Source organism: Ruditapes philippinarum, unplaced genomic scaffold (assembly GCF_026571515.1).
Source record: "Ruditapes philippinarum isolate M1 unplaced genomic scaffold, ASM2657151v2 ctg1296_1_1_1_1, whole genome shotgun sequence".
In the NCBI taxonomy this organism is placed as follows: domain Eukaryota; kingdom Metazoa; phylum Mollusca; class Bivalvia; order Venerida; family Veneridae; genus Ruditapes; species Ruditapes philippinarum.
The window spans coordinates 99,336-120,835 of NW_026855956.1; the positions used below are offsets into that span (position 1 = coordinate 99,336).

At 32.4% G+C, this 21,500-nt stretch overlaps 1 protein-coding gene across 4 annotated transcripts; it reads left to right on the forward strand.

Annotated features, from left to right (window-relative positions):
* The first annotated feature begins 1,649 nt into the window (after positions 1-1,649).
* LOC132744940 (probable D-lactate dehydrogenase, mitochondrial) lies at positions 1,650-20,895 on the forward strand. 4 transcript variants are annotated; one of them, XR_009627768.1, is made up of 13 exons: positions 1,651-1,827; positions 4,920-5,044; positions 5,876-6,017; positions 6,870-7,011; positions 7,710-7,869; positions 8,260-8,365; positions 9,107-9,200; positions 9,739-9,867; positions 11,004-11,131; positions 11,769-11,859; positions 12,477-12,588; positions 17,394-17,508; positions 20,660-20,798. XR_009627768.1 is itself a non-coding variant. In XM_060733731.1 (12 exons), the coding sequence occupies exons 1-12, from the start codon at positions 1,741-1,743 to the stop codon at positions 20,826-20,828; spliced, it is 1,488 nt and encodes a 495-aa protein (XP_060589714.1). In that variant the 5' UTR covers positions 1,650-1,740; the 3' UTR covers positions 20,829-20,895. The 4 variants fall into 4 exon arrangements, 3 of the variants coding, with proteins under 3 accessions (XP_060589714.1, XP_060589716.1, XP_060589715.1); XM_060733731.1 differs by lacking the exon at positions 12,477-12,588 and having other exon boundaries at positions 1,650-1,827; positions 20,660-20,895; XM_060733733.1 differs by lacking the exon at positions 20,660-20,798 and having other exon boundaries at positions 1,650-1,827.
* Positions 20,896-21,500: the final 605 nt, after the last annotated feature.

Sequence of the window (21,500 nt, forward strand, 5' to 3'; positions counted from 1 at the left end):
GGTCCTGATCAGACTGCGCGGATACGCAGGCTAGTCTGGATCCATGCTGGTTGCAAACCCATTATGTTGGTTTTGTCGTGACGCGGCTCATATGCATGTTAATTAAACAATCTCTTCCAAAATCTACTTACTTCCAAAACTTTACTAAAAGTGAACATTTTGTATTTTTTATTAATTCAGTAAGCTTCATCCTATTCTCCTATTAAAAAAGGCAAATGACTTCAGGAAAATCACATCTTTAATTGGTTCACCACAAATAAGTTTACCACATGTACCAAGCTCAGGAGCGTAGTTAAGCGATTGAATAACAACAATATTACACAAATGTAAGAGCAATGCTGTGTAAAAGCGCAGTAAAGTTAGCGTCTCTACATACACTACATAGACGCGTCAATGAAAACATTCCCCCCCTGTAAATCGTCCTTATTTTGAATATGTGACAAGAGTATTATATTCGTGTGGATATTGTTTCAAATGTAGCAATATTATGTTCTTCTTCATTAAATCTGGGACCAATTTTGTTTTTTGTCGCAGATTAAATTCAGTATTGAACATACACTCATACAATCATGTCCTTGATATATTTCCTCAACCTATGTTATTCTGCACCAAAGCACCCAAAATTGGTAACTTTTTCCAAAACAAAAAAACATATTTAATCCTTATAAATAATAACAAAAGGTTGATGGGTACATGTATATACACTCCCGGGGCAGCACGAAATACCCAAATAATATTTATTTATTTCTCATTATAATCTATATTTTATACAAACAAAAATAAATATTGCTATATTTGGGTATATTTGGGTATATTTGGGTATTTCGTGCCGCCGCACTCCCGCTACAATTATGCTAAATGTTTTTTTCAGTAGCCTACATGTGTGTATCCAATTGTTACAGTATAGCATCCAATGCAACAAGCTGGCCTTCATATTAAAATCGTAGAATATAGCTTAGAGTAGGCCGACTACTCTCACCACTCACCAGTATTTTACAATAATCCATTTTATTAACTATTTGTAAAGTAAAGCATTTGTGAATTAAATAGAGGGTTAATGTACCTGTATTCGTGCATTTATACATCTCAGATGCGAAAAATGTTATATATGTCTAAATAAGTTATATTTTGATTATAAAACTACAAAGGGGCTGCTGGGACAAAAATACTTCCCAAGGAACTGTTACAATTGCATTAAGCTTGTTTTTACAGTGACGCATATAATTAAAAAAAAATTATAGCACTTTCCGCAGAAAATGTTCCGTTCTAGTAATACGTGATCATACCGTAAACCAGTCGCAGTTAGAAAAGAAGAAAATAAATAAAACTTTTGTATCAGCTGTTTTTGCGTTTTTCAAGTGAAATATGAATTGTCATCGCTTAGTCCGACATGCAATTCGCTCGAAATCAACTCTTGCAAATTTGAAAGGCAGCTTAAGGTCGAAGTCTCATGTAAGTGGTCGTGAAGACCGAATTTCTGAATCTGGGTCATTTTCGGCCCCTTTGCTTTTGATGGCTTACAGACACTTCACCCCCAGACACTTCACCGTAGGCCCTTTTTTGCAGACACTTCACCCCTCAGACAGTGACGCATATAATTAAAAAAAAAATTATAGCACTTTCCGCAGAAAATGTTCCGTTCTAGTAATACGTGATCATACCGTAAACCAGTCGCAGTTAGAAAAGAAGAAAATAAATAAAACTTTTGTATCAGCTGTTTTTGCGTTTTTCAAGTGAAATATGAATTGTCATCGCTTAGTCCGACATGCAATTCGCTCGAAATCAACTCTTGCAAATTTGAAAGGCAGCTTAAGGTCGAAGTCTCATGTAAGTGGTCGTGAAGACCGAATTTCTGAATCTGGGTCATTTCGGCCCCTTTGCTTTTGATGGCTTACAGACACTTCACCCCCCAGACACTTCACCGTAGGCCCTTTTTTGCAGACACTTCACCCCTCAGACAGTTCACCCCTCATTTTAAGAAATTTGATTGAGACACTTCACTCCTCATTTGTTTATTTTGTGTTTAACAATTATTTTTGTAGAGTATGTTAAATACATTCAATAGTGATTGAGTATGTTTATTGTTTTAAGCCATTGTCTAATAAATTTTGAGTTGATTTAATTCTTGAAGTTTTGGTACTTAATTAAGTTTGATTTCAGTTTGATCCTTACCATAAATAATCATTGAGTTACGGTCATTTGGTGATGGTTTGTGCTTTAACCTTGTGCTTAATTTACATAACGGGTGCTATTTATTTGTTTAATAAATGACATTATGAATGATCTTTGTATTAAATGCAGGATAATTGTTTACTATATTTTATAAAGCAACTGATTCATTCATTCATATTCATTTATATTCATTTTATTTATCTATTTATTTATTTAATTTATTTATTAAGAATAAATTTAATTTTCATACAATTATACCATTTTAATTCAATTATCTAATCAATTGTGAGATAACCGTTGAATAAACAACTAATCAACATGTTGAATAAACAAGGTGACATGCAATTAACACTTAATGGATGAAAGTGCTGTGATATATCATTTGGCAATACAACCAATTAACCTAAATCAGCTTTAAACTTAGTAAAAATAAAGGTAATATGCAAAATTTTTAATCAAATATACTGAAAATATTAAATATAAACATATATAAGCATTTTGTTGTTGACCAACTTGTTTTATTTACTTTATAGAACAAAATTGGATGAGGGGTGAAGTGTCTTACTGATTTTGGGGGGTGAAGTGTCTTAAGGGGTGAAGTGTCTTCAAAATTTGAGGGGTGAAGTGTCTTTTTGGAGTTATTGCCCTTTGTTTATTTTTACACTTTGAACTTTGTCCGGGACATAACTCTGAAATCATAAGAGATATTAACAGGAAACTTTGTAGGTAGATAGATCTCATTGGGTAGAAGTGCAGTGTAAAAAAGACATAACTCTGTCTAGCCTAATTTTGGAGTTATTGCCCTTTGTTCATTTTTACCCTTTGAACTTTGTATGGGTTATAACTTTAAAACTCCAAGAGATATCAACATGAAATTTTGTAGGTAAATAGATCTCATTGAGTAGAAATGCAGTTCAAAAGAACCATAACTCTGTCTTGCCTAATTTTGTAGTTATTGCCCTTTGTTCATTTTTACACTTTGAACTTTGTCCAGGACATAACTCTAAAACTATAAGAGATATCAACATGAAACTTTGGAGGTAGATACATGTAGGTCTCAGTGCTACAGATAAGCAGCGTATCTGCGTAATTACCCAATAATTTTGACCAATTTACCCAAATAAAATAAAATTTTTGCGTAATAAAAACGCAAATCAAAATATCAGTACCCAATTTGTTTTGATACTCTAGCGTATTTTCAATATCTTGGACCATAATTCACCTAGCAAAAACTGCCAAACAAATCCGAAAATAGCCTGTTTCCCTTTCTGTACTTTCGTTTTCCATTTGTTAACCGGGAACAATTGAGTAGACTGGTTATATTAAAGATATTTTTTAGCGGAAAAGCTTTATATACTTATGAGAGATAACTAAATAGCAGTCCAGACTGAGGTTTATTTACTTTCTGCTTCAACAAAATGGCGAAACGGGGCTGATAAAAATTAATTATTTCAATGCAGTCTAACAAAATATTTGGTTATATAATTTCACCGAGCCAGATGTTGTAAAAAATTTGTTAAATGAACTTTTTAGACAATGTTTGTTAACAGTCTTTGTGTATATTGTTTCCGAGATCCTGGACAATATTTTGACCGATGCAAATCTATGCAAACCAATAAATTTTTCAATGATACCCAATTTTGTTTCTGTGTTACCCAATTGCTTGTCAAGTCCAGGGGTAAATACCCAATTAACTCAAAAGCTTATCTGTAGCTCTGGGTCTTATTGGGTAGAAGTGCGGTGCAAAAGAACCATAACTCTGCCTTGCCTAATTAAAGAGTAATTGCCCTTTGTTCATTTTACACTTCTTTAAACTTTGTCCGGGACATAACTCTGAAACCATAAGAGGTATCAACATGAAACTTTGTAGGAAGATTGGTCTCATTAAATAGAAGTGCAGTGCAAAACAACTATAACTCTTGCCTTGGTTATAGTTTTTGCCCTTTGTTAATTTTTACGCTTTGAACTTTGTCCGACACTACATGAGGTATACTTAATACCTGTGTCCAAAAACCTATTTGGGGAGCATCTCCCTGTTCAACCAGTTCTTGTTTTATTTTGAAAGTATGTCAGGACTACATGGACTTCTCTTAAACCACGTATGTAATTAGAGTGAAACTTTTCAGGACTGGTTGGAACTTGTACCTCAAATACTTTGCCATAGTACATGGGTTTTCGGGTGGAATGAATTTTGGCTGACTTTAATATGGCCCCTGAATAAAAAAGACATTTTGGCCTGTTAATGATTTTTGTGTGCCTGCTACACAGTAGCTGAAATATGTTTTCAGGTTGAATGATTTTTGATTCAGTTATTGTACTTGTATTATGAAACAAAGCTTATTATAAATGATTTTTATGTCTCCTGTAACATAGTAGCTGCAACATGCTATAGAGTAGGCATGATGATAGGGAACAAACTGGTCAATCACCCTGCAATACAAAATGTTAATTGGCTATCATCAGGCAACACATGTGATCACTCGTCGCTCTTGTTAACAATATTTTGTTTTATGTCTTTCGTCTCATAAAATGATAATACATGTCGAATATTTAAAGGATCTCACATGTAATAGCCTTAATAATTTATTTAGAAATTTTATGTTGCTGTTATTATATGGTTGAGCAGTAAATTAAATACATGTCTTTTTTAAATATACTTGAAGCAAGGTGTGTCAGCTTGATTCTTGAAGTTTTAACTATGAAGTTCATAGTTTAAGTTCATAGTTTTTACTATCCTTTCTTTACAGGTAGCAAAATCTGTAAAAGTTACAAGTTCATTTGTTGATGATGTGAAGGATATTGTCGGCAGCTCAAATGTATCGACAGCAGATGCTGTGAGGGAGCAGCATGGACATGATGAATCCTATCATAGGTACTAATTTTATCACCTATTATTTGTATATAACAAAAGGTCATGAGGAATAGAAAAAGTGGTCAATTACTCAAAGCAAGAATTTTTGTTAAATATAATATTTACACAGAAGCTTGTCCGCACTACTTCTCAGAAACTACTTGAATGTGCAGTTATTATAGGTTTATCTTGATTTGGCCCTTGTATTTAATTCTAGTTGATTTTACTTGGATAGGATCTCTCAAGGTGTGCCAGGCACTGGGGTGGTAGCTGCCCTTAAATGGTCACTGTTATAATGAGCCTTTATTTTTTTTACTCCATTTATTATTTGTAAATATAGAGTAGTAAAGTGAAAATTTTATTTTTATACTATCTTTGGCTTTGCTATTTGAGGAATTTGTAAAGGACTAAATACTGACCAGTTTGATTATTTTCTGAATTTACATTGTAACAATGAAGCAACCACATTGATTTTGCTTCTTAGGAGAATATAGCTGATCTCCTTCCTATAGGAAAAGTACAGTCTTTTTATAAGAAAATTAATTTTCACATTCTTCGCAAGGCTTAACAGCCTGAGTTCATTGATAGTATCTTGCACGAGATAAAAACAATCACTATTAGTAAAAAACCTTGCACGAGATAAAAACAATCACTATTAGTAAAAAACCTTGCACGAGATAAAAACAATCACTATTAGTAAAAAACCTTGCACGAGATAAAAACAATCACTATTAGTAAAAAACCTTGCACGAGATAAAAACAATCACTATTAGTAAAAAACCTTGCACGAGATAAAAACAATCACTATTAGTAAAAACTGTTACGATAAATTCATCTTTGACCTGATTTAAGCGTGGAGCCACCAGATGTTGTGGTCTTCGCAGAGTCCGTGGATCATGTGAGTAAAGTTGCTCGACTGTGTAATGATAATGGTGTACCTCTGATACCCTTCGGTAGTGGTACTGGACTAGAGGGCGGCATTAATGCTGTACAGGTAATGAGTTTCTGTTTGTGTCACAAAGACTGAATTTTTTTATCAGAATACAGCATGATGATAAATATGATAATAATGACCATGATTAAAATGATAATAATGATAATGATGATGGCTATAAATTTTGATGATGATGATAATGTTGAGAATGATGATAACAATGATAATGATGTTGACAATGACAGTGATATGAATGATACATGAAGTAATGATAGTTGCAATGTACTAAGGGGTTCTTGTGATGTTCCTCCATTATTGAAGTTGTATAATGGTCATAATATCATATGAGAATATGATGTTCTGGTACACATAGAAGTATCTAGCTCAAGGGTAACCGTTACAAGCTGTAACGAGGCTCTGTTGAGGTTCCACTAAAAAGGTACCCGGGTGGTAGATAATCCCATCTTTGATCAAAACAAGTGTTTCATTCTTTTTTGACTTCAATTCACTTGCCCCACTCTGCTGTGGGTTCGAATCCAGAGAGGGACTTTGGATTCTTTCATGTGAGGAATTTATCCAGCTAGCTTACTGAGCTTAGGTGGTTCTACTATGGTGCCTGTTTGTGCCTGAAATAATGCACGGAAGGGCACCTGAGGTCTTCCTCCAACAGTAAAGCTGGAACGTCGCCATATCACCTGTACTGTGTTGGTTTGGCATAAAACCCAATCAAACAACCAAAGTCAGATGCTGTTAAGTCATGGTTCTGGTGAAGAAGTGCACAGGGCATTTTTAGGGGAAAATATACATGTACCTATTTTGGGCTAGGGAAACTCTCTCCCCCCCCCCCCCCCCCCCCCCCATGGCACAAAAAAGATTAGAAACATTAAATGATAAACTGTTATTGTTAACTAGGGTGGATTGTGCCTAGATGTCACCAAAATGAACAATGTTATATCTGTGAATGCTGAAGACTTTGACTGCTGTGTTGAATCAGGTGTGTCAAGGTTAGCGCTGAATAACTACATACGGGATACAGGGCTCTGGTTCCCGATAGGTAAAATTAATAATAAAGATTGTTCGACTTAATGTTTACCACCCAATTAGTATGAATATCTACATATATATTTGATACAGATAGATAGGAAATCTTTAAAACTTCCAGGAATACCAACAGTTACAGATATTGGTTGTAAATACACAATGTGGTAATGGGTGATAAAACTATGTTCCTTAAAATGAATGCCATATTTACCTCTTCAATGTAAAAAATTCTAAGCTCTAGACCTTGCACTTCAAGAGATTTTAAAAGATTTCTTTTTTAAAGAAATCTATTTTTAGCCCTTCTGACCCAGATCATACTGAAGAACTGCAAAATTTATACCTTATACTATATCATGATTTGAAAAGTCCATATATATTTCATAACATACTGTTTTTGCTAGACACTTTTAATATTCCTTATAGAATTCATTTGGATACTTTTGTTGTTAACTGCTTTTATCATTAATGCTAAAAGAAAAAGCTTACATGCTCAACTGTCAAATATAGGATCATTTTATTGAAAGCTTTAGCATCAAATATGGAAATATATTGCATTGAACTGTCATGTTGTACAATATGAATGCTTGCTGTCAGAAATTAATACTTTATATAGAATAAACATATATAAATTATTATCAATATATGGCAAGGGGAAATTTGTTGAATATCCCAAGTTATTATATAATCATTGTGTTTGATTAATGACTTCAGACCCCGGAGCAGACGCCAGTTTATGTGGAATGTGTTCAACAAGTGCGTCTGGTACAAATGCTGTACGATATGGTACAATGAGAGAAAACACACTCAATATGGAAGTTGTACTAGCAGACGGCAGGGTAATTGACACAGCAGGGAAGGGTAGACGAACAAAGTATGTATTCTTTCCCATGTTTTCCTAGTGTTATTCTGTCACATGTTGACAATTTAGAGTTTTTGGCACAAATGTTAACATGGGCTAGACAGCATGTGGGTAGAGGAGTCTCAATGTTGAACTTAAAAGTCAAATGCGAGTCTTAAACATATCTTGGGCAGAATATTTTTCAGATTTTGTAAGAAGATTTTGAATATTTTTTGGACAAACGTCATATATGTTGAGACAGCGTGTTGTGTTCATGTGAGTAGGCCAAAGGTCATGGTCATACTTTCATGGTCATACTTAAGATCAGATAAATAGAATGGGTCTAAAATTACCTTTAAGAATTTTTTTTCTAAAATTTACTGTCATGATAATATGTCATATTTTCCCTGAATTTTCTTTTAGAAAAACATCTGCTGGGTATAATTTGACAAATCTGTTTGTCGGATCAGAGGGAACTCTGGGTATTATCACCAAGACAACACTGAGGCTTCATGGGATACCAGAGGCAGTAAGTTGCTATGGTAACAATTAGCCATGTAATATTTACTCAGTGGTAATGGTTATTTACAAAACCATTGTGACTTGATTGTTCTTTATCATAATTATGTTGGTTTAAACATATTTATTTACGCTCTATTGCGAAATAAATTCTTGCAACTTATATTAATCACTTTCGAGTCTGCTTCCTGGAACCAACCAGTACTGGTGTCATATGCAGAAATATGGTCGGGACCCAAATAGGGCTCAAACCCATGATCTCTGGGTTGACAGGCAGACACCTTAACCACTAGGCCACCGCTCCCCTTCATCATTATGTTGATTTTGATGTAACAGTGTTCTTTGGCAATCTGCAGCCATTGCATTTCATAGCTCCGAGATATCACAATACATTGGCAATGTGTTTCAATTTTTGCTTGATATTTACACATGATATATGTATTACACTATAAATATTATTACTAGTTCAATATTATTTACATATGATATTATATGATTATGTCTATATAATTTATTAATGCAATATCCATATTAAACATTACAATAAAAATTACACAATGATACACTATTGACAATTTGATTTTTTATCGAGACATGTATGCACAAAATTAAAAAAAAAACATTCTACTTTTGATTGGATAGGCTGAGAGAAAAAAAAACGTACATTTTATGAATAAGATCTTAGTAAATGATCTTATTTGAATTTCTTTTAGTTTCTGTTTGATGTATCAAAATGAACCTTGTATTTCAGACTATATCAGCAACTTGTCACTTCCCAGATGTACAATCAGCTGTTGATACAACAGTACAGGTGTTACAATGTGGTATACCAATGGCTAGGATAGGTAAGGCAATAATTGTGTAGTTGACATGTGAATGCATAGGTTAATGTAGATAAGAGGGTATAATGTTTTTGACCCGTCGATTTGTATGTCTTTGTTTGTAGACAGGAGATGGTAATTCTATCAAGCATTTTGACAGCATTTTGACAGAATAATGACCCTTTTTCAAATAGAATTTACTTTAAAGTTTGCGTACTACCTCAGATATTTTCATTTTTCATTGCCATCTGGCTTTGAAACAAGTTGAAATTTTATACACTTCGTTAAAAGCAAAATAGGACTATCTCCAAGACTTGTCCATTTGACAGGTGACCTTTTGATCTTTTGATTTGGCTGACTTTTTGTGTTAAGAATCATGAATGTGTGTTGTATTATCTATTTACCTTAAAATTATAATATGTGTATGATGTACTAGTTTTAGACATGTGCTTTTGATTAGGAGCCTTTCTCCTGATTTGGCTGACTATATTTTGTTAAAAATCATGAATGTGTGTTGCATTTGTCTTGAAATTATTAAATGTGTAACATACTTGTATTTCAGAGTTTTTAGATGAAGTTTCTATTGATGCATGTAACAAATACAGTCATCTGGAATTGCCTGTAGCGCCATCTTTATTTCTGGAATTCCATGGTGCAGAATCTGCTCTAAAAGGTCAAACAGAGATTGTAGGTAAGGTGATAAAAAATAAAATCAACTGCATTAAAATAGTTTATAAACTGTGATTAAATATCTGGAAAAGAAGTGATCCCTCGGAAGCATTAAAGATAGGAAAGTTACATGAAAATTGCAGACTTAATTTTTTAATTGAGTCTGTACATGAGGGATAATGAAAAAGTGCAGCATCACTCATACCTCCTACCACCAGCTTGAGCGGTACTCAATTTTTAATACTAAAAATTGTTGGAATCAATGATCCAGAAAGACCGGAAATATATGACAACACTGACGTGAAGTCCGGGGCAACTTTTTACGTCTGCTGCACAGCACTTGACACCTGCTGTTGTGATGTAGTAACCCTCTCGAAAAGACAGATAGTTGGTAATAAAATACCCCATTTCCTTCAGTATGATTCTTTTTCTTGTGTACTGGCTATGTTGCCATAGTAACCTGTATTTAAAGGGGTTCTTCCTCTCATGTGATCATCCCTAGTTAAATAATTTAGTGGGACTTAAAAAATTGCACAACACTAAATACCATGTTTCCATATATATCGGAAAAGGCGCTTGAATGATTATAAGGTAAAATCTCGCCTTTTCATTGAATGAAATGCACTTTAAAACATTTAATCATCTCTACACACAAATTTATGTACGATAATGAATGAAAAATGTAAGAATCAGCAAAAAAATGATATTTTTCTACTTTGATCATCATTTCTGCAAGCATCTAAAGGTTCAACACTGCAGTGAGTTACATAAATACTAAGTAATTACTGATAAATTCCTGCTTTCATGTAATTTGTCCACAAACAATACTTTCACAAACAATACTTTGTATTCTTATAGAAATCATCAGATCTAATAACAGATAAGGATAATTTCTCTCAGGTTGAAATATTTTTTTGCGTGATACACGGCCATTAACCTTTTCTTGGTTATTATAGGTATTACCAGTGAGGAAGTTTATTTTCATGAGTTAATAAAAAATTACGAGCCCTTTTAATAAATTATTGATACTATATAAATTTTAATTAAAGCAGAAAAGTAGAAACAATAATTATTTGCATTATTCATGTTGTAAAAAGTATGTTATAACTATTCAAACATCAAATTTGATGATATTTTTGTTGTTGAAATTTTCATCAGAGGACCTGGTTAAGATGAATAATGGTTCAGATTTCAAATGGGCAACAGATCCAGAGGAGAGGAATCATTTATGGAAGGCAAGACATGAAATATTATACGCATGCATGGCGCTGAGGCCGGGATCCAAGGTATATATGATTACTATAATACTGCATGTTTGTAGCAATGTACTGTAGCTTTCCATTGGATAATTGTTACGTTTATGTAGGTATATATACACAGTTGCTGTCCTTTCATGAAGAAATCTTGTTTTTTCTCTAAAAATAGGAAGTTTGCTGTATCATAAATTACATTTGTAATTATAAATATCCCAGACAGGTTATATGGCTTTATATTTGCCGTTTGTAAATATAACCTTAGCCACTAGGGCCATATATCCTGTCAAAAATCTTCATAACTAATATTATACATTGTAACTAAGATTTCAGGATATTTTGTTTGTTTGAAAGAATAAAGAATCCACTGTTATAAGGATACCGTAATAACCGTTACTGTGAACATACATTAGGTTCTTCAACTAAGGTGGATGATGTCGGTATACATTGTAATCAACTATTTAACCATGGTTCAATTTCAATGTATACTTCAACATTGTAGTCTAGACGGGAGGGACCTACGTAATTCAAAAATAAAATGATTTGATAAACAGCCCAGAATTGAAGGAAAATGCTTAAAACTTCGCCATTTGGGTCCAAGGTTTTCTCTTGTATGGTTATAAGTTTTGAAGTAAATGCTCTGAATATGAAAGTTTTAATATTTTTACAGCCATATTCCACAGATGTATGTGTTCCTGTATCAAATCTTCCAGAGGTCATAGTTCGAACTAAAGAAATGATCAATGAAGCTGGAATAGTCGGTAAGTCTCTTTAAACTTTGAAGAAATCAATTATTGTGTTATCTTTTGGTCCAATCAGGCAAGAGTGACACCATTTTGTTGTGTTGATTATTGTGAAAGGGTTTGTTTTGTTGTTTGTTCAAAGAAAATAAAACAAACGGCAGAAACATAAGGCAATTGTTGTAAGATTTTAGCAATCCTTTTGCATTTAAATGGTCTTCTTAATACTGTATGATGTTATGAAAATTTATTGATGTGATTTTTGTATAATAATAGAATTTATATATAATTTAAATACTTCTCTTATGGATTGATCCGCTAGCGATTTGACGCCAATATAAGACAGTAGTTGCTTGTCCTGTTTATATCATGTCTTGGGTCAAATACCCTTCAAGTTCAACAGGGATATTGTAATTGTTTTGTTGTTATTAGAAAAAAAATCTTCATGTTGCCATGTTTCAAATATTTGATATATGTAATGTTTTAACAATGATGTATTTATATCAATTCAAGTTCAACAGCGATATCGTAAATGATTTTTTGCTATTAGGAAAAAAATACCCATGTTGCCAAACATTGGATACATTTAATGTTTTTGATGATGATATATATCATGATATTAACTCTTTGTTGCGCAGGTCCTATTGTAGGTCATGTGGGCGATGGAAATTTCCATGTTTTCTATCCAGTACATCCAGATGACCACGAAACTTTACGTAAAATTAAGGACGTGTCATATAAAATGGCGTTGTAAGTGCTTTTATACAGGACAATCTTGTTGCAACATTCTGTAAGCTTGGGAAATAAAAGTATATTCTTGAATATGTTACTTGTTAGTTGATGAAATGAAAATTTTGAAATGGTCTGTAATTACACTCCCGTCCATTTGCTGATTTTAACATTAAAGCAGCATGCCTTCAGATTTTAAAAGATTTTTTTTCTTCAACTTTGAAATTAAGAGGTTGGTAATAATTGATTTACATATTAAAGCTAACTTATCCAGGATTTACCTTTTACTTGAGTTTGTAATTATTTATTTTTTCCATTTTACCATCTGGAGGCTTGTATCTTGAAAGGTTACAATATTGTTTTGTCTGTTAAATGTAAATTAATTGAATGGCAATGGAAGACTTATAAAGATAAGGATTGTGAGACCACTAGCTTTGGAAAAGTTGAGACAGTTAATTTAGTATACATTTATGTAACCTTGCATTTTGATAATTTAGTGAAAAATCAGTTTGATAGTGTAATTAAAGCAGTATTCCCCCAGATTTATGCTAATTTTCAAGTGAACAAAGAAAGTAATTTACACATTGCAAATGGCATTTACAGTTGGCATAAATTACCATAAAAAGGTCAAAATATGTAAAAAATATAAAAATAGCATTTACTTTGCTAGTTAGACAGTAGAAATAAGGTAATAAATTACAGCAAAATCAGTCAATAGTCCCACATGACATATAATCTTGTTTTACTTTTCTTAAAATTTTAGTACAATTTTTCTCAAATTTCATTTTCTTGATTTTTTTTTTCTCATTTAGAAGTGTGCAGCTTTAAAAGAATAAAAAGGTGATCAGCCAAAGGCCTCTCAACCAAATTGAATAATGGGGATATATCCCATCAAAAATTCCCCATTTAGGGTTTTTTTGTCATTTTTCCAAACGTCGGTTAGTCATATTTCCATACGTCGGTTCAGAGTTTGTTAAATACACTCTTCCTTACAACCCTTGTTTAGTGCCTAACTTGTTCAGATATTTTTTTGCTTTCATAATATTGGAGATTTACATAAAATACAAAAGAAAACAAAAAAATTAAAATCCTGGACAATGTAAAGTTTAAAAAGAAAACACCAGAAAAATCGAGCAGTTTCCCATTAGCCTTAGGAATGTTGTACACAACAAGGTTGTTCTGTTGATAATTTGTGTGAAACTTTCTCAAATATGAATTATCATCCATCTTAAACAAATCTCTTTTGCAGAATTATTTGTTTTAAGTCTTAAACTTTCTCACTGTTAAAAAAGGACATAAATTCTAAAATTTAGAAGACTGGAACCATTCAAACATTTCAAAGACTATTACGTCAACATAGCTATGGACTTTAATGAATTATAACTGAACTGGCTATCCTTTTGGATATCTCATATTATTGCTCCTTTTTTTGTTTCCTATATCAAAATTCAAAATTCGGGGCATAAAAGGCACAATTATTAAAATCCATATCTGTTTCGTATTTCAATCTAACCTAGATTTACGTTTTAGCTCAACAGAACAAATAGTTCAGAGTGAGGTATTTTTATGAAAGAGCAAATTGGGAGTGGCTGGGGGTGAGGATGGGGGTGAGGACGCGTCTGTCACTCAGTAGTCATAACCAAAAACAAAACAATCATCTTTTCCTACTGTACAAATGGAATCTGGGACATTTCTTCCCCAGGATAGTTGCCAGATTATTGTACATCATTCGCCCCCCTCCACCCAGTGGAAATGCAAAGGTGGACACTTGCACCTGCACTGTTGGCTATTCAGTCTGCACATATTTTGAAGTTTTCCCCTTTTGATGGTCAATGGTTTTGTCCAGATTGGAAAATGGACAAGTCCATTTAATATAAATGTTACATGTTTTCATCATTTCAATAAATGGACTGATTATCAAACATTGCACTTTTAGAAAAAAGCAAAAAACAATTTATTTATTATTTTCAAACATATATAGGATATTCAAGTTTTTGTTTTCATTGAGTGGTATGAAAATGATAATAATTTCATGAGTGGCAGTAGCCACATGTGAAATATGATTATTTTCGTACCAGAAGATGAAAATAAATCCTGTATTATAAAAAAAACAACTTGAAATTATGTTTATTATATACTTTTTTCTCTTTTTTGAGAATATAATTTAAAAGACTTTCCCTTAAATTTTGTGTACTGGCAGAATTTAGAATAAAACAGTCTGGCAAGACACCAGTGAAACTATTAAAATATGTTTCACTGCAGTGAAAAATAAATTTTTACATGCAGTGAAAATTTCGGAAAATAAAAATACGCATTTAATTTATCAATATTTCTCAAAATTTCATTTAGAAGTATATGATAAACTGGTATTCTGAGGAGCGATCCAGGGCTCTCATGACTCTCTTGTGGTTTTTTTAGTGTTTGTTGTATTATAATGATAATGAATTTAAGATTGTGAAGGTGTTAGTTTAATAAATCATGTAGCACATAATACATGGAAATTTAAAAAAAAAGACAAAACCATTGAAAAAAATATAATTTAAATTTTCATAAATCTCCTGTGAAGGTTGTTTAGAATTAATAAATTTTTATTTTATAAAAATTTATTAATAATTTCAAATACATGTTTATTGCAGTGTGGTTTTTCTTCCCATTGTAAATGACATTTACACCTAGAAATTAATCTTTTCACAATTATACTTTGATTAATATGAAGAATATTGGCATTTGAAAGATGAAGCTGTCTTTCAGTACTTGTGGGTGAAAAAAAGTTATAAATTTGGTTTAGAAAATTAAAAATCTGAACACAAAAAGAGAAAAAGGTTTATAATGAAAGAATTTGATGAGCATGTTTGAAGGTTATTTGAGTGTAGTGAATTTAATCATAGATATGAGGTCATGAAGTAAATTCTCCTTTCATTTTTCAAATGTCAGGCAAAGTGATATTTCTTAAAAGTGAATAAATCAGTTTTTTTAGTCAGTCATAAATTGAAGAAGGCTGTATGGTATGTTGGGTATGAATAAAATTTAAGGGAAGTTTACATCATGTTAGTTGTAATTCAATTGTATCTTACTCTAACAGGTACAGATATGTCCATTGTGTTGATTCTTACCAAAACTTGATATTTTGTATGATTCCTTAGTCTTCCTTAAGTGGGGAACTCTTTATTTTAATTTATTTAAAAAGTGACATTATGGTCAATTGTTTTTTAACATGACTTAGAATAATGAACATGAAGGAGATATGATGTTCAGCATGTGTAGTTGTGTATCTGGGGTTTTGCTTGTATATTAATTCAGTGTTTGTAGAGTAATTGCCCTTAAAAGCCGTTAAGAAATACTGTGTCACATGTACCTCTAAAAATACTTGAGCAAGAGTCAGCAAACTTTACAGTAATGTTGATGAGCATGTGAAGTTGTGCACCTGGGGTTTTGCATGTTGATTTATTTCTTTTTGTTAGAGTTATTGCCCTTGACTTAATAGAAATTTGCAATTTTCAATTTGTGTCGTGTGTAGCTCAAAAAGTGTTTGATCTAGAGTCATGAAACTTCACAGAAATGTTGGTCAGAAGCATTAAAATGTGGTTGTATTGATAATGAAAAAGTGCAACATCCTTCACATAAAGTTTATCCTCACTTAGACATATCCTATCATGTCAAAAACTCTCAGTGGAGTCCCTTTAAGATAAACTTCCACAATTGATAAGACTCTCAGGCCTATAACAGTCCTCTGTAATCAAGTTTGCCTGCATTTACTATAGACTTTACAAATAAGGCTCGTTTTGAAAAATAATGGATGTGCTAGTCGAACAAGACTAAATTATAAACTGAGCATATTTGAGATTGTTTCCATTATATGAGGGGTGACAAAAAAGTTTGTGAAAATGTGCTCTCATATTTTGGGTACCAACTAGCTTGATGGTACTTTACATAAAATTGAAAGTGAATTTGGTTTTTGGTTTTGGTTGAAGGAAGGACTGGGAGTTTAGGTTCAGTCAAAAGAAGTATATATATAAAAATTCATTTTTCTAAAGTTTTTGTTTCATGGACATACAGTGCACAACATGTACTGTAGCATTTGGTCACATTATTATTCTAGCACCAATTTACTATGTTAGTTTTTCTTAAAGCTCAAAAAGCTTTTAATATTGTTTGATATAAATGTACACCACCATGAAATGTAGTGCTGTGTGGATGAACCAGGTCTCTAGGTCAAAGGTCAAGGTCACACTTAGAGGTCAGAGGTACAATGTTTGCTTGGAACAAAACTTGTTCATGTATGAGGGATTTTATTATAACATTGCATAAATATTCATCATTATGAGGTGGGGTGATGCATGCAAAATTCAGGTTCTTTTAGTCAAGGTCAAGGTCATGTGCAAACATGAAAGGTCACACAAGAAATTCAAAAGATTAATGTTGATCATTTAGTTGATTTAATGTAATTGTTCACTATTTAGAGACTTTACAAAAAATTTGTGATGGGCATGATTTATGACAAATTGGCATTCTTGTTTTTACTATAAACTTTAACATTTGTTAAAAAGAAAATCTCCGCTTTTTTTAAAAATCACTGGGCTATTTTCAGGATAAAAAACATTTGAATTTCCTCTTAAGTGATGTTACCATTTTTCAGACCTTTTCATTGCCACAAAGCATTAAAGGAAACATGATAAAATAAAATACTCTTAGACTAAACATGTTAAAAAACTTGACTGGATATATATGAATACATGTTCATGAACTTTTTGATCACCCCTCGTGCCCTTGTATATGTTTTAATGACTCTTGTAATTCATCAGTGGTATTTGTGTACCTATTTTCAGATGGATTCATATTAGGTCATGTTGGTGATGGTAATTTCCACACTTTGTTTTTATTAGACCCAAATAACCCCAAAGAACTGGAATTTGTCCAAGAAACATCTGAGAAAATTGCACTGTGAGTGTGTTTGTATTTTGTTTTTGGTAAATGAGCCGTGCCATGACATAACCCACATAGTGCGTTTGTGACCAGCAAGGATCCAGACAAGCCTACGCATCCAGGCAGTCGGATCAGGATCCATGATGTTAGCTTACAAACACTATAGTAGAGAAACTGACAGCGAACAGCATGGATCTTCATCAGTCTGCACGGATGCGCAGGCTGGTCTGGATCCAAGCTGGTCAGGAGGCACTATTGGTTTTTATCATGGCGCGACTCAATTTTGCTTGTTTGGGGCTTGAAGTATTATAGAACCACTCTGGTAATATATTAGTAAGAAAAAAGCCTGGTTGGTTTAGAGGTTTAGATTCCTGGTTATGAATATGATTAAATTCTTCTGCAAATCTTTGGGTTAAAATACTACAAAGGATGTTCAATTTCTTTACTGTATTTGGTAAATATTTCATAAGTGGTTGATACTGTATTTGGAAAATATTTTCTACTTTTGTTTGGTCAATTTATACATTTTGAAAATGGTTGATACAATATGTCATACCAATATATATATGTTCTTTTTTCATTGTTAACGACGATGGGCTTGTAATGCTTAAGTCAAATAAAATATTTGTTCTGTTCTGTTCTGTTCTATATCTGGTATAAATTTCATACTTAAGTCTTGTATGATACTTAATGCCTGGTATATGCAAAAATTTTATTCCTTTGTCCTGGGTAGCACAAGTTTTTTGTTTTTTTTCTGTCAATAACAATTCAATACTAACGTCTTATAGAAATTAAAAACGTTCTTAGCTTTCACCAAGTATTCATCATTTCTTAATTTCAAGCAAAGTTAATAAATCAAATAACCTTGGCATAACATGATTTTCATCAACTATCAGATCATCCCTTCTACTGATTTGAAATTCATTATCAAAATCTGACCACAAACTTATTATATTACCAGTTGACATTACCCATAAATTCACCGTAGACATTCTTTGTCATATAACTTGATTTTTTTTTATTATATAAGGACATAAAATTAGCAAATAGAATCAATGGAATTATTTGAACAATCTTTACTATTTTAAATTTAATGCACATGAAATTTTCCTGAGGTTTGTGTCTTCTGATTTGGCAAAATTGCTGAATTTGTATGTACGGATATTTAATGAAAAGGACCACAAACTTCAATCTGAAAATTTATCAAAATCAGAATGATATTAATTATTAAAGTGCATACTAACATTTCTTGAAGGCCATGCACTCTTTATTGTGTAAGTGCATTCAAACATGATTTTAAAGGCTTTTTTAAGAAAAAATAAGGTAAATATCTTGAGGGAAAAAAAATTCCATCTATTTCATTTTGGCTTTAAGCAGCATGACTCCAGATTCATGCTTATTTTCATGAAAATTCTGAAAATGCATTTAAAAGTAAAATATTGTGAGGTGAACAAAGACAATTATTGACATATTGCATATTATACAATCAATATTAATTTCCAAAAAGAGGTCAGTTTATGCAAAAATAGCCCTTAATGTGTTAGTCACGCAGTAGAAATACATATATGGTGATAAATACTGCAAAATCAGTCGTTAATTGGACATAACATGTAAATTATTACTTGAATCTAATTAAAAAATTTTAGTACATTTTTCTCGAGTTTGATTTTCTTGAAAAGTTTTGGCTCATCTTGAGTCATGCAGCATTAAGGGGAAATATCTTTTCATTTATGTGAGTATTATTGAAGAGTTTTTAGTTTACTATTTACATTTTTACATAAAGAACCATAGCTCTATTCCATGTTTATCAGTTTGGCAGAATTTCACTGATGGGTTTGTGAGTAACTTCCTAAATATCTTAAATGGATATTTCAATCTGGACAAAACATCATTTTCAAAATATAGAGACTGAATAGTAGACAGTGCAGACCATGATCAGATAGCACAGGTGTTCAGGGCGATGTTGGCCTGACTAATGTACTTGTGGGTCCAATGGGTACAAACAGTTGCCACCGATGGGTTTTGAGTTTTATAAACATAGATAAAAGGAATATTAATTTTTTTTTTTATTTGAAATGAATTGAGTTTTCATTTTGTCTCGTATTACAAAATTGCTTTCGATGTTAACAAAACATTCATCATTCATTCTTGCATCTCAGAGACAGGATTATCTACCATTAACACCGGTTCTAGAAAACTCTGTCTTACACTCCCATGTAAGACAAGTCGCGTGCTTTAAATGACGTCATTGACGCGCGACTTTTATGAATGAATCGCGTTCTTAGGATGACGTCATTTTTCCGTTATGAATGAAGTTGTATGTTCATATGCTGCTATAAGAAAAAAGTGTGTAATGAGAATATCAGTTTTCATAACTTCTGTTTCGTAAGAAATTGACATGTTATATGCAAGAAAAAGAATTAAACACCGGCTGTTGGTACAGACGGGAATATCTAGCTCTCGGGAAACTGTTTAGCAGAAACTCGGCAGAGCCTCGTTACTGCTGTAAACAGTTACCCTCAAGCTAGATATTCCGGTCTGTACCGGCAGCCGGTGTAAGATTCTTATATTCATTGATGCGATGGACCAGTCATTTTAAACCCTGGCTGCCCAACAGTGGATAACACCAGGGATTTTACCTTAAAGACCAGATAAGCTCTGGTAAGATCCTGGGCCACCCTGTAAAACAAACACATGGTAAAGTCCTGACCAATGTTCCCTAGGGAGAAATTGGCTAAATTCCAGGCTATTTTTAGTATGAAAATAAAATCATTAATTTACCAAAGTGCCAGGAAACTAAAAATGAGTCACAGCTTATTTCTCTGTGTTACCCATGGATTCAGTGGTTAATTATTTGAGTTATTATTTCTGAAAAAAAAGCCCTGCAATTTGAAGGAAGACTCTTTCTTCCTTGGTATGTCAGAATTCTTTGTTTTTAGTATGTTAAATTGCACAATTGTCATTGAATTCATTGAACAATTACTTATTATTATTTGATAATGAAGAATTGGCCATGAATTCAGTAAAGTATTCTTTATTGTTGCAGAATTGCTCTTGAATTGAATGGAATATTATTTATTATTGAAGAATTGCTCTTAAATTGGACTGACTATTATTTATTATTGTATAATTGCTCTTAAATTGAACTGACTTTTATTTATCATTGCAGAATTGCTCTTGAATTGAATGGCACATGTACAGGGGAACATGGGATTGGACTAGGAAAGAGAGAGCTGCTGGTTAAAGAGATAGGGGAAGAGGGGCTTCAAGTTATGAAACAAATCAAACAAGCTTTAGATCCTAATGGAATAATGAACCCAGGCAAAGTGTTCTATTAGTGTTTTGAATGGAAGAGGAGAGATGATGTCATAGTGGTGCTATAAATAGAACTTTTTGAAAATTTGTCCCAGAACCTGCTTGAACCAACATTTATGAGCTTTAGCCTCCAGTATAGAGCCAGGCCAGCCTGCATGTTGATAATTATCAAACATGTTCAGAATAGGAGTCATGTTGGCTCAGTTCTAATATTAAAAAAGTATATGTTCTGTTCTATACTGTTAGCTTACTTACTTAAACTTTTAATTTTGATATCCCTAAAGTTTGATTATGGACAGTTACACAAACTGAAGCTGGACAAGTCCATTGGGAAAATTCAGGAGGTTAAAAGGTTTGAACAATTATATTGTAACCTTCTCTATATATGTAATATGCTCTACTTTTATAAGATCAAGGCTGTATTCCATTGAGCCATTATGTTTATGGAGTTGTTAAAAAGAAAAAAAATACGATAAACTTTTAATGGTGTTCCTTAAATGACAAATTTATATGAAAAAAATACAAAAGAAATAAAAACATAATTATGCGAAGGTCATTTCAATAGACAATATATCAAAAATAGTTTTTAATTAGAAATGATTTAAGTCTAAATGAACCAATTATATAATGTTTTAATAAAAGTGTTTGCAGGGTAACCAATTATTATAAATAAAAAACAACATAATAATGATGAT

Excerpts from the sequence above, each read along its gene's own strand:
- LOC132744940 (XM_060733731.1), top strand. The coding sequence starts at position 1,741 with ATGAATTGTCATCGCTTAGTCCGACATGCAATTCGCTCGAAATCAACT. Across the intron at positions 1,828-4,919 it reads GCTTAAGGTCGAAGTCTCAT|GTAGCAAAATCTGTAAAAGT; the intron begins GTAAGTGGTCGT and ends CTTTCTTTACAG. Across the intron at positions 11,132-11,768 it reads CGCTGAGGCCGGGATCCAAG|CCATATTCCACAGATGTATG; the intron begins GTATATATGATT and ends ATATTTTTACAG.